Source organism: Anoplopoma fimbria, chromosome 8 (genome assembly GCF_027596085.1).
Source record: "Anoplopoma fimbria isolate UVic2021 breed Golden Eagle Sablefish chromosome 8, Afim_UVic_2022, whole genome shotgun sequence".
Taxonomy (NCBI): domain Eukaryota; kingdom Metazoa; phylum Chordata; class Actinopteri; order Perciformes; family Anoplopomatidae; genus Anoplopoma; species Anoplopoma fimbria.
The window spans coordinates 28,311,616-28,324,193 of NC_072456.1; the positions used below are offsets into that span (position 1 = coordinate 28,311,616).

Sequence of the window (12,578 nt, forward strand, 5' to 3'; positions counted from 1 at the left end):
CCTTCAGAAGCAGACAGCCTCCAGCAGATCTCCCTCCAGACCATCAACGCCGACCCGTTCCTGAAGAGGTCCTCCACAGCCGAGACCTGCTCCCCTCCCCCGACCTCCCCCATCTCCCTGTCCAGAGGCTCCTACAGCAGCGTGCTCAACAGCAACAGGTATCCACCAGTTATACAACGCCATGTTAGAAAGATTACAAAGTCTTACAGGGGAAACAAATGGATAGGGTCACAAATATATGAGAGAATCAAGAAAGTTTGGCTCATCTTCATCATACCACAGAGCTAATCAAATTATACTCTGCGGTTGAATTTATCAATAAGAAAATACAAATTTTAGCCCAGAATCACCATAATATTTTTAGCGTAAATTGGGCCTATTCAGAAAAAAAACATGATTTTGAGATTGTTCTCGTGCGTTAACAACCTTCCTCTCATGTTTTTTTCTGAATATTAACGCCTCGCTTTTATCCGTTATTAATTGTATTATTATTTATTACATTTTTTACCTATAAAGGCCCTAATATGTAATTGTAGTAGCAACAGATACAGTCACCTCTCCACACTATTTTTCTATTTCCTTGTTGCAAATATGAGAAAATGTCTCACAAATATAACACCACCGTTGGTTATGATGAGATCACGTGATATATCTACGAGTATAATAAAGAGATCTACTGTAGTTTTAGTTTTTAACAAAGTCTAACACGTTGTCTGACCCATTTTTCTGACAGTGAGGGAAACCAGAAGAAGGCTCCGGGGAACAAACTGTCTGCAGCGACTCCTCTACCGGGAAAAAACGGGAACCCCACCTTCGCTGCTGTAGCTGCTGGTTATGATAAAAGCCCAGGTGAGTGTGTGACCGTGGACTCACACCTGGTTAAAGAGAGAACGCTGATGTTCTGGTGAAAACACTCGTGTTTTTCTGTCCTGCTCAGGTGGATCCGGTCCGGGGAAAACCGACCAAAATCTGCCTCACATGACCTCAGTGGAGAGCGACAGCTCGGACAGGTAAAGAGAGGAAACAACATTTACATCCAGACGTGACCTTATGATGGAATGATGGAATATATCCTAATATGTTTGTTTATGTGGATCAGCTCTGGATTGTGGAGCCCCATCGACTCGGCCAGCAGTCCAAACTATCACTCTGCCAACTCCTTCTCTGCTTTTGGACCCAACAGTTCCTTCAACCTGACCAAAGGTAACCTGTCTGTTCACCAACGAAGAAGAACGGAGAGTGACTATGTGACGCTTTGTGGTTGACTGGCTGCATTCTAACTGTGTGTGTGTGTGTGTGTGTGTGTGTGTGTGTGTGTGTGTGTGTGTGTGTGTGTGTGTGTGTGTGTGTGCGTGTGCGTGTGTGTGTGTGCGTTTGTTAGTTTTCAGTGGGATGAACGTCCCAAAGTCCTCGGAGCCTCAGCAGAGCTGGCCTGAGTTTAGCTCCGCCTCCTCCATCTGGGACACCCCGAGCAGCGACTCCCTTCACTCCTGGCCGAGCAGCTCCAGCTCCCCGACGGCCCCGACCGCGGTGAGACTCCTTCTGATGTCACTATGCTACACCGGGGAAAACAACGGAATCCAGTTGTAGCTCATTTGTAACACAAAAAAACTAAACAAAACCAGTAGGACAGTAGTGTCAGCTGGCTTCCTCACAGGACGCCGTCTGTGATGTTAGGCTGCTGCTGCTGTGCTTTAACTGTGAGAACAACGGATCATAAAACTTGCAGATTGGATCAGAACAAAAGAAAAAAGGAGAAAATATAACTTTTAGATCTCTGATCACGGAATTTTGCTGCAGATACTAATCACTGATCATTGATGATCCATATTATCACAAAGATCCCTTTGTTGTTTGATTATAGCAGCTGGTCTACAAGAATCCAGACAATTCTTTTTATTGGTCATCGTTACAAAAATAATTTCAGTCAGTAAACCATCAAAAATACTAAAGGTTATACTTTTACTTTGTTATAGTAATTTTTCTTAGTTTTTCTTCATAAAAACACAATTAAAATGATAAGGAAATAAAGGATTGTATTTTTATGGATTAAATGAAATCTCTTCATTATTAGTTTTAATGATGTGTTATAATCTTAGAGCTAGTGTTAGGAAGTTAAACATCATAATTCATCTCTAATATCTTTTTTATATTAATGTGAAAACATCTCCTTCAAACTACTGGATTTATTCTAGTTTATCACCAACACTACATTTTACAGATTACATGTGAACACATCATGATAACGTTATAATTTACCTCAGACAATACTCATTTTCAGTGAGCAGAGCCTGAACGCATCACAATGTAACTCAACTGAACCTTTCTCAGTAAATATCTAACCTTAGTCTCAGTTCCTCCTCTGACGTTTCCTCTGACGTTTCCTCTGACGTTCTCTCGTCTCCTCCAGTCTCTCCTCGGTAACGGTCGTAACCCCTGGTCGGCCACGACGCCCTTCGGCAGCTCCATCTGGTCAACAAGTGCAGATTCAGCCTTGCACCCGTTTCCTCCGACCACCAACTCCTCCACGCTGGCCGATCTGGTCATCGCTCCGGCCCCGTCGCCGCCGGCCCCCACCGAGATGAGTCGGACCTACAACCCCTGGAACATGTGGCGGCCGACCCTGAGCAGGCGCAGCTCTGAGCCGTGGCCCAGCTCCTCCGACAACGGCAGTTAAACTGCACATCACTGCACTTTACGGACGCACGTCATGGATTTGAAGTGCTCTGTACGCTAAATCTAAATCTTTAATAATCAGAGAATCCCAACAGAAGCAATGTTACCTGAAGTGTAAAGGGTTCGGTGGCTCAGTGCTGCAGGTCACCGACCCGGCCGTCTAGTTCTCTGCAGCTTTTTATTCATGGGGCAGAAGTGCTAACTTTTTATTTGGATTTGTTTTAACAGGTGCCCCTAAATTAAGATGCTGGTAGCATGGTAATGCTGATGCCAGCGCGGACATTTAGCTGTTAAGGTCAGGCTGGTGACGCTGCACTCTCTCAGACGTTTGGTTCATGGCACAGAGTCTCTGATGTTCAGTATTAATGTTGGATCAGACATCTGATTTCACGCCATGTGTCTTGTTTAAACCATCATTTTGGTTTCTTATTGGTTTCTTATGAAAGTTGGTTTGAAAAGTCAAAGAATTTGAATCCTTGTACTTTTATTTGGCATCTGAAAAGTGATTCCTCAGAACACCAACGGCCCGACGGCTTCATGAACGTTTAGTTCCCATTTTAAAACAAAACCAAGCCCTCTGTGAGAATAAATTGGTGATCAAACACTTGAGTTTGAGGTTTGTACTGTACATCGCCTCTATTTGTCAGCAAATTTAAATAAAGGTTTTCAGCAGAACATCTTGTTTCATTTGCTTCATTTTGTTCTTTGTGTCCACGTTATTAAATTCCAATATTCTCTCTCGCAGCCATTTTTCTTCTTGAACAACTCCTCAGGGAAACATCTGTCTCTTCAGCAGCAAATTCATAGTCATAGTATATAATCATTTATTTATTTTTTAGTTATAAAAAAATCATACTATAGTATGTCAGAAAAAGATTTTAAAAAAAAGTCATAGAAATAGTCTGACAAAAAAGTAATATAGTTATTATAAAGTTATTAAAAAAGTCATAAAAAATCATAGTATAGTATGTCGTACAAATTATGAAAAAGTCATGGTATAGTAAGTCATGAAAAGTTATTTTAAAAAATCATAAAATAACATGTTGAAAAAAGATTTTTCAAAAGTCATTATAGTATGTCAAAAAGATTTTTAATTCATAGTGTAGTATGACGAAAAAAAGTTATTAAAAAAAGTCATAGTATAGTTTGTCATAAAAGTCATAGTATAGTTTGTCAGAAGGCTGAACTAAACCATTAGCAACATTGTCTTCATCTTCATAACGTCATGCTGATATCGTAGCTCGTTTACACCGTGGTGTAATCTTGACGTCAGGTCGATACAAACACATTTTTTTGCAGTGAGAGAAACCAAAAGCCGAAGCCAGGACATTAATGATCTGCATTCTCCCTGGAAAACTGTCGACCCCACGTCTGCTTCTGGTTAAGACAAAAGCCCAGTTAATTATTAAACCATGAAGTTTATGAAGCCTTGGAATGTTTTGTTTTAGACAAGACTGAGAACTAAGAAAAGAGAGTTTGTATTGAAAATCACCTCTTTTTGTCAGCAAATGTAAATGTAAATAAAGGTTTCCAGCAAAACATTATTAAAACTGACTTTTATTTTGAAATCATTTTGGTTCAGGGAGTATTATTCTTTTTCTCCTTACTCTGATGAGCTGTGTGTCATCATTTGTTACTTCTTGGGCTGTCGAAGAGACTCCATGAGTAGCTGACTAAACTTGGCGACGTCACACTTGGTCAGAACAAACACACTGTGGCTCTTCTTCAGCTGATTAGTGCAATCGAGTGCCATCATGCCACGAGAGATGGAGCCCTGCAGCTCCACCCGGACCGGACACTTGATTCTCTCCGTGACCACGCTGCCATCGATACAGGCGGCCATTGCGTAAGCGTCGTAGGCCACAAAGCCCGGTCCAAAGTACACGTCTCTCTTGGTCATCAGAGCCTCTTTGGAGTAAGCCCTGCATCTGGATGTTATCCTCTTCATAAAGCGTGCAGCAGCTGCATCCTGATTGATCAGCTCCTCAAAGAACTCCTGTACAAGTGAAACCAAAGAGTCAGTTTGAGCAGCAGTCACTCAGGGTTACGTAGCTCTTTAGGAGTCCACATCTTACCCATGTCGGAGCATTTCTGCAGGCGTATTCCCACGATGCCACGTATGTAGGGCAGAGGAACTCCTCAAGAACAATGTAGGCCGACTCTGCATCCATGGCAAAGTTAAACTCTGCACATAGTGTCACATTTCCTTTTCCTACAAGGACAAAATCAAGTTATAAAAACCTGCATGTTTCTAAATCAAACCCCTCAAATCCTTTGTTGTCTCTGTAGATGTACATAAGGCCGCTCAAAAGCGAGAGGGATGCCATGTGACAGGAAACAACCAATAACAGCTGGCAGATATCTTCTCTTTCCTCCATAAATATCAACAGTAAATATATGAAGGAGAGGTTAATCATTTTAGTGCAGGACTATGCAGAGATTTACATCCAACGACGTCACAACATGCGGTTGAAAGGCCAAACTAAAGACAAGCAGAGAAAGCTACTGAGATGAATTTCCTGTGCTGGAAATGTATTTATATTTGTTGCTGATTTACAGCAACGTCGTCATCATCATCATCATCATCATCATCATCATCATCATCATCGTCATCATCATCATCATCATCATCGCAGCATGCAGCCATTGGTTTCTTATTAACAGCAGATAATACGTTAACTATGCCACCTCCCAAGCACCCTGGATAAACGTTGCACGGTTCAAGTTTTCCAAACATTTTAGACACAACATGAGAACAGCTGCTTACCTTCCATGTTGCCGCCCATAATGTAGAGATCTTTGAGCTTTTGGGGGAAACTTGGATCCAGTCTGACCGCCAGAGCCAGATTAGTGAGCGGTCCAAGAGCCACCAGGGAGACCTGTGGGAGGCACAAATTATGTGTATGAATGTTAGTTAGGGTTCTGATGGGCAGGTGGCACCTTGCATGGTGGCTCCTGTCATCAGTGTATGAATGGGTGTGAATGGGTGATTGATTGGTAATGTCAAAGCGCTTTGAGTGGTCGGAAGACTAGAAAAGCGCTGAAGCAAAACTATTGGCAAATGTATGTGGAGGGTTGTGTAGCTGTATCGCTATCTGTGTTTGGGAACCATGATTGTACACAAGAAGTGGCCATCTTGTTTTTTGACACCAGTGAACAGGAAGTGACCATATATGGACTGAGGAGGAGTGACGTAGAGACGCCGTATACGTCTCTGGTGTCGACCTGTCAATCAGTGTGTAGCCCCGCCCTAAAGCATCCCCTGCTTTATGGTCTGTAGTGTCGCAAAAGTCACGAGTACAGACGGCCAGTTGAGAGGTTCTAACTGATTTACAAATATACACACACAGAGTTAAACAACAACTCTTATAAAACTCTTCACACACATTTGCAATAGATTTTGCGACAAAAATGTTCACATGTCACAATACCACCGATGACCACAGGGGGCGCACACCGAGTAGTAAAAATGAATACTGTTTTTTTCAAGAAAACTGCACCAGGCACATCAGCAGCTTGTTCTCTATTGATTGCGACGCTCGTGCCTATAAGGACCATGTGAGTGATGCGTCAGGTGACGGACCCCATCAGGATAGAAAAACAAACACACACACACACACAGAGACCACAGAGAGGTTTCTCACCTGCTTCTGGTTTTCAGTCACCAGTCTAATCATTGCATTGACTGCATGCTCCTTCTGGATTTTCTCCTCCCACTGCAGGTCTTTGTCTTTGTACACGTCTCCGAGTCCATCAGTTCCAAAGTGGTCACTCACTGGTTTACTGGCTCCCACTAGAGGACTACCACAACCTCGAAACACTGGAATCTGAGGGAGGAAAGTTCTGCATATCAAACTAAAGTACAAAACCCAGCTGTTCATTTTCCCACATTACAAAATATCACAGTGCTTTAAATCTAATCCCACATATAAGAACATTTCTACTTTTCAAGCTTCTAAATCACAAAATATTTAATCTGGTCATCCCGCCGTGCCCACCGGCAGGATTGAAGAATGTTTTTTTTTAAACAATTGCCAAAGCTTTTATTTAAGCCTGAAGCTGTAAAAAAACGTTATTATCGTCAGATTTTCATCTTTCCAACACATCATGTGTGACGAATGCTTTTTGTCGGAAAGAGCAGCCAAAACAAAGCTTATCATTTAGATATTTCATCAAAAACATTTTATTCTACATGTTTCATTCTAAATCTGGCCACAAATAAACCGTTTGTTTTAACCAGATTCTGTAAAAAACATTAAATTCTGAGCTCCTCAGTGAAACTATGAAGACATGATTGATTCATCTGAGACCAACAGTCATGTGACAACAAATCTGTGAAACCTTGACTGAACTTCAGTCTGAACACAGAGAAGAGAGGAGAGGAGAGGAGAGAGGAGAGGAGAGGAGAGGAGAGAGAGAGAGAGGAGGGAGAGGGGAGAGGAGAGGGAGAGAGGAGGAGAGGAGAGGAGGGAGAGGAGAGAGAGAGGAGAGAGAGAGAGAGAGGAGGAGAGAGAGGGGAGAGAGAGGAGAGGAGAGGAGAGGAGAGGAGAGGAGAGGAGGAGGGAGAGGAGGGAGAAGATGTGAAATATGAATAGCTCGTTATTGTGGGGACTTCATTATTTTTTTACATTGGTAACACTCATAGACAATTAGAAACATGTTGAATATATAGATTGCATTGTTTTCCAATATTTGTAAAATAAATTATCAAAGAAATTCCTCTTGCGTTTTCTTTGTTTTAATGATTGATGTCATCATAACTGTGTTATTCTGCACTAAAGACATGTTTGAGTTCTCTCTACTTCTAGTCATCATTGTTCTGTTTCCTTAGAGGAGCAGCACTTTATACTGAAGAGAAAATCAAGAACACAGAGAGAGAAATGTGACAGAAGACAAGAAATCCCCCCAAAACTGCTTTTGGGTTCAGAGGGTTAAAGACTCTTTAGGTGAACTGACCTCCTGGCGCTCACAGACGGAGAGAACCCTGAGAACGTTCTGACACACGTTCTCCACCGCCGCGTTCCCAAACACACAGGTGACGGCGACCACCTGGATGTCGGGCGCCGCCAGCGCCATCATGATGGCCTGAGCGTCGTCGATGCCGCAGTCTGTGTCGATGATCACCAGCCTCCTCGCCATCGTTCTCCTGCTAAACATTTAATAACCAGAATCAAGTTTAGTGTCAGGAAGCTGCAGGCTCAGTTAACAAAGAAATTAATATATGTTTTTTAATATTCTTAAATTAAAAAAAATTCTTAAATACTTTCAAGTATCAAAAAATTACTTTTAAGGTTTGCCAACTATTTTAGAGTGTTTGTTATCAGAGTTACCGTTTAGATGATCGGTTTCTATAATCTGCTGACTAAGTTTATGAAGAAGATTAAGTTTCTGTGAGCGTCCTGAGTTGTTGAGGTATTTGAAGTTTTCACAGTTTCAACATGTTGAATGAAGTGAAACTGACTCTGTTTTGTGCAGAATATGAATTATTTGGTCTTGGTCACATTGATTTCTAGCTGGCTGTAACACCATGTTAATGTGGGTCAGATAATAATATTTATATATATATATATATATATAATATATATATAGATATATATATTATATATTATAATATATATATTGTGTTTTATTTATGTTTCACACCATGTTAACATGAACCTAAAACAACTTTATAAAGATATAACCTTCCTTTTAATGTGGTTATTAGTCATGTAAAGCATTAGGTTTATGTTTTAGTAAATCAACACTATGAACAGTGGTTAGTTTTGGTTGTGTGAAGGATATAAGTTAAGTTGGCTTTTTATTTAATGAGGAGCTTTTTAGATTTACAGGAAATAAAAAAAGAGACCTTTCTGTTATGGAAATGACATTAAATCTTTTTCATTCTTTGATTTTGTGCAGCGATATGTTTTAACTGTTGTCCAGTGTTCTTATAAGTCCACCACATAGTGAAGGACAGTCTAATAATCAACTCGTTTTTGGTTTTAGTTGATTTGCACAATTTAAAAAAATACACAAACATTATGTAGATAAATAATATCACAGTGCAGGAAGAGGCAGAAAACCCACTGGGATGAATTGAAGCCTCCACCTTAATAATGTTAAAATGACACATCATTAAGGACCTCCTCTCTCCTATACAATCCTCAATAAATCCCTCCTCACAAGTCCCTTTTATGTCCTCTAACTCATCCTAATCCCTCCTCTCATCCTATATCTCCCTCCAGCATCCTTCTCCTCTATCCTATCATCCTCCCTCCCTGGTTTGGTATATGATCCTTCTCCTGCTCATCCTCCCTCCTCTAAATCCTCTCTCCTCCCTCCTATCTCCTATCTCCTGAGTCCTCCCTCCTCTTCCTCCCTCCTCGGTGCTGTAATAAGAGCTTTGGGACGGCCGTCATATAAACGGCACAAAACGACTTCCGGTTCAAGCGAGGAGCGAGGAAACGACAAATAAGAGACTTGGGATGCACCCCGTCACTCTGTCTCACTCACCCAATCAGCCTCACTCAGTGCACCTGTCTGCCACGCCCACCTCACCAGCACCATCCCTCTCACCTGCTCACTCTGCTGCACCTCCACCCTGCAGTATTTAAACCCCAGTCTCACACACACTCGCTGCCAGGTCGTTCGTTGCATTCATGCCAGACCTTCCAGCTTTCCTGTGGACTGACTTCCCGTTGCCGACCCTGCCTGTCTGGACTTCCCTGCCTTGCCTGTGTCCCGGTCAACGTCTCAGCCTTCTGTCCCGACCACCGGATTCCTGCCTTGCCTCTGCCTCGGTTAGCCTCCTTAGCCTTCTGTCCCCGACCCCGAGTTTAGCCTCCGCTTCCTCTGGTTTCTGTCTGCCTGTTTCCCTGCCTGTTTCCCACTGTGAGTCATATCCTGCCTGTCTGTCTGCTGTGTGCTCAGCTTTGAATAAAGCTCCAGAACTTTATCTGTCTCCTGGTCGTTCTGCTTTTGGATCCACACCACATCCGTGACAGTTTGTTTATTGTTTGCCTGTTTGTTTATTGTTTGTCTGTTTATTGTTTGTCTGTTTGTTTATTGTTTGTCTGTTTGTTTATTGTTTGTCTGTTTGTTGTTTGTTTATTGTTTGTCTGTTTGCTTATTGCTTGTTTGTTTATTGTTTGTCTGTTTGTTTATTGTTTGTCTGTTTATTGTTTTTGTTTGTCTGTTTGTTTATTGTTTATTTATTGTTTGTCTGTTTGTTTATTGTTTGTCTGTTTGTTTATTGTTTATTTATTGTTTGTTTATTGTTTGTCTGTTTATTTATTGTTTGTTGTGTTTGTTGTTTATTGTTTGTCTGTTAGTTTGTTGTTTGTCTGTTTGTTTATTATTTGTCTGTTTTTGTTTATTTTTGCTTGTTTATTTTTGTCTGTTTGTTGTTTGTTTATGTTTGCTTGTTTATTGTTTGTCTGTTGTTTGTTTGTCTATTGATTGTTTTATTGTCTGTTTATTGTTTGTTTATTGTTTGTCTGTTTATTGTTTGTCTGTTAGTTTGTTTATCTGTTTGCTTGTTTATTGTGTTTATTGTTTGTCTGTTATTTGTTTATTTGTTTGTCTGTTAGTTTGTTTGTCTGTTAGTTTGTTTATCTGTTTATTGTTTGTTTGTCTGTTAGTTTGTTTATTGTTTTATTGTTTGTTTATTGTTTGTTTATTGTTGTTTGTTAGTCTTCTCTCTGCAGAGTTCTGACTAAGTGAGTTCATTGTGACTAAGCGGGTCTGACACGTGATTGGCTTCATATAACTTTATTTGATCTGTTAAAACAGTAAACAAACGAGCATAGCCTTATTAATGACTGTTAGTAATAATAATACTGTAATAATAATGTAATAATAATAATGTAATAATACTGTAATAATAATAATAATAATGTAATAATAATAATGTAATAATACTGTATAATAATTTATAATACTGTCCAATAGTAAATGTTTTAATAATATGTAATAATACTGTAATAATACTGTAATAATAATAATGTAATAACGTCCACAGGTATTAATGTTTTCATGTAAATAAGACTTTACCCCTCCTCCCCTCCCCCTCCTCTTCCTCCTCCTCTGCCTCCTCCTCTCCTCTTTATCTCCTCCCCTTCCTCCTTGTCTCCAGGATTGTAAGCCCCTCCCCTCCTCCTCCTCCCAATTCCTCCCTCTCCTCCTCCTCTCTCCTCCCTCCTCCTCCTCCCTCCTCATTCCTCCTCCTCTCTCCTCTTCCTCCTCCCTCCTCCTCTGTCTCTGGCCTCCTAACCCTCTTTTATCTCTCAGTTGTAAGATCAATTTTAAGAAAGCTCCTCCTCCCCCCTGCCTCCTCTCCTCCTCCCCTCCTCCTCCTCCTCCCTCCAGAGTCCCCTCCCTACTCCCCTCCTCTCCTCTCCTGTCCTCCTCCCTCCTGTTTTAAACCCCTCCTCCTCCCTTATCTCCTCCTCCTCATTATCCTCCTCCTCTTCCCTCCTCCTCCCTCCCTGTTTAATCCTCCCTCCTCCTCCCCCTGCCTGTCTGGACCTCCCTGCCTTGCCTCCTCCCTCCTCCTCTCTCCCTCCTCCTCTCAATGTCTCCTCCTCCTACCTCCTCCCTCTGTTTGTTGCTCCTTAGCCTCCCTCCCTTCCCCTTCCTCCTCTCCTTCCTCTGTTCTGTCTCCTGTCTCCCTCCTGTTTCCTCTCATTCCTCCTGTCTGTCTGCTGTGTCCCTTTGTCCAGAACTTTATCCTCCTCCTCCCTTCTGCTCCTCTCCTCCTCCTCCTGACTGTTCCCTTTATTGTTTGTTTGTTTATCCCTCTTCCTTCCCCTGTTTGCCTCCTTCCTCCCTGTTTGTCTGTTCCCCTTATTGTTTGTCTGTTCCTTATTGCCTTGTTTGTTTATCCCTTGTCTCCTCTTATTTGTCTTTATTGTTTGTCTCCTCTTCCTTGTTTATTTGTCCTCCTCTCCTCCTTTGTCTCCCTATTGCTTGTTTCCCCCCTTTGTCTCCTTTGTTTATTGTTTGTCCTGTTTATTCCCTCCTTCTCCTCCTTTGTCTGTTAGTTTCCTTTATTGTTTTGTCTGTTTGTTTGTTGTTTATCTTTCCTCTTGTTTATTTATTGTCTGTTTGTTTATTGTTTGTCTGTTTGTTGATTGTTTATTGTTTTATTGTCCCTCCTCTGTTAGTTTGTTGTTTGTGTTCCCTCCTCTCCTCCTTTGTCCTGTTAGTTTGTTTGTCTGTTAGTCTGTCCTCCTCTGTCCTCCTCCTTGTCCCCTCCCTCCTCCTTAGTTTCCTCCTCCTATTGTTTCCTTCCCCTCCCTCCTTGTCCTCTCCTCCTCCTCTGTTTGTCCCTGTTTCCTCCTCCTCCTGCAATAATCCTCCCTCCTAATCTCCTCCTACTGTTTATCCTCCCTCTATTGTCTCCCTCCTTAGTCTCTCCTCCTCCTCTCCCTTCCTCCTCTAATCCTGATTGGTCCTCTATTAATCTCTCCTCCTCCCTCCCTCTCCCTAATCCCTCCTCTCCTCTCCACCTCCTCTCCTCCTCCTCTCCTCTCCTCCTCTCCTCTCTCCTCTCCTCCTCCTCCTCCTCCCTCCCTCTCCTCCTCCCCCTCCTCCCTCCCCTCCTCCCTCCCTCTCCTCCCCCCCCTCTCCCTCCTCTCCTCCTCCTCCCCTCTCCCTCCTCCCTCCTCCTCTCCCTCCCTCCTCTCCTCCTCCTCCTCCCCTCTCCTCCTCTCCTCCCTCCTCCTCCCTCCTCCTCTCCTCTCCCTCTCCTCTCCTCCTCTCCTCTCCTCCTCCTCCCCTCCTCCCTCCTCCTCTCCTCTCCCTCTCCTCTCTCCTCCTCCTCCCTCTCTCTCCTCTCCTCCTCCCTCCTCCTCCTCCTCTCCTCTCCTCTCCTCCTCCTCTCCTCTCTCTCCTCCTCCCTCCCTCTCTCCCTCCCTCTC

The 12,578-nt window shown here is 42.5% G+C and overlaps 2 protein-coding genes across 4 annotated transcripts in view; one reads left to right on the plus strand and one right to left on the minus strand.

The window, feature by feature from the left end:
* tmem131 (transmembrane protein 131) overlaps positions 1-3,346 on the plus strand; it is a 37,482-nt gene extending 34,136 nt beyond the window's left edge. Inside the window, exons 36-41 of the mRNA XM_054602665.1 lie at positions 8-158; positions 734-849; positions 938-1,010; positions 1,100-1,203; positions 1,382-1,530; positions 2,411-3,346. Of these exons, the coding sequence (XP_054458640.1) occupies positions 8-158; positions 734-849; positions 938-1,010; positions 1,100-1,203; positions 1,382-1,530; positions 2,411-2,677 (860 nt within the window). The 3' untranslated portion in view covers positions 2,678-3,346. The remainder of the gene's footprint in view (positions 1-7; positions 159-733; positions 850-937; positions 1,011-1,099; positions 1,204-1,381; positions 1,531-2,410) is intronic.
* Positions 3,347-4,232: 886 nt separating this feature from the next.
* On the minus strand, positions 4,233-9,443 carry si:ch211-201h21.5 (uncharacterized protein LOC555526 homolog). Of its 3 annotated transcripts, none has more exons than XM_054603142.1 (6): positions 9,286-9,443; positions 7,633-7,825; positions 6,321-6,503; positions 5,444-5,555; positions 4,752-4,888; positions 4,233-4,672 (listed from the first exon to the last, which is right to left on the minus strand). In XM_054603142.1, the coding sequence occupies exons 2-6, from the start codon at positions 7,813-7,815 to the stop codon at positions 4,310-4,312; spliced, it is 978 nt and encodes a 325-aa protein (XP_054459117.1). In that variant the 5' UTR covers positions 7,816-7,825; positions 9,286-9,443; the 3' UTR covers positions 4,233-4,309. The 3 variants fall into 3 exon arrangements, with proteins under 3 accessions (XP_054459117.1, XP_054459118.1, XP_054459119.1); XM_054603143.1 differs by having other exon boundaries at positions 9,235-9,443; XM_054603144.1 differs by having other exon boundaries at positions 9,327-9,429.
* Positions 9,444-12,578: the final 3,135 nt, after the last annotated feature.

What these genes read in the sequence shown, in the direction of transcription:
- si:ch211-201h21.5 (XM_054603142.1), bottom strand. Translation starts at nt 7,815, where the DNA reads ATGGCGAGGAGGCTGGTGATCATCGACACAGACTGCGGCATCGACGAC. An exon ending in CCGTCTGTGAGCGCCAGGAG is followed by an intron (nt 6,504 to 7,632) that starts GTCAGTTCACCT and finishes TTCCTCCCTCAG; the next exon opens with ATTCCAGTGTTTCGAGGTTG. An exon ending in TATGGGCGGCAACATGGAAG is followed by an intron (nt 4,889 to 5,443) that starts GTAAGCAGCTGT and finishes TTGTCCTTGTAG; the next exon opens with GAAAAGGAAATGTGACACTA.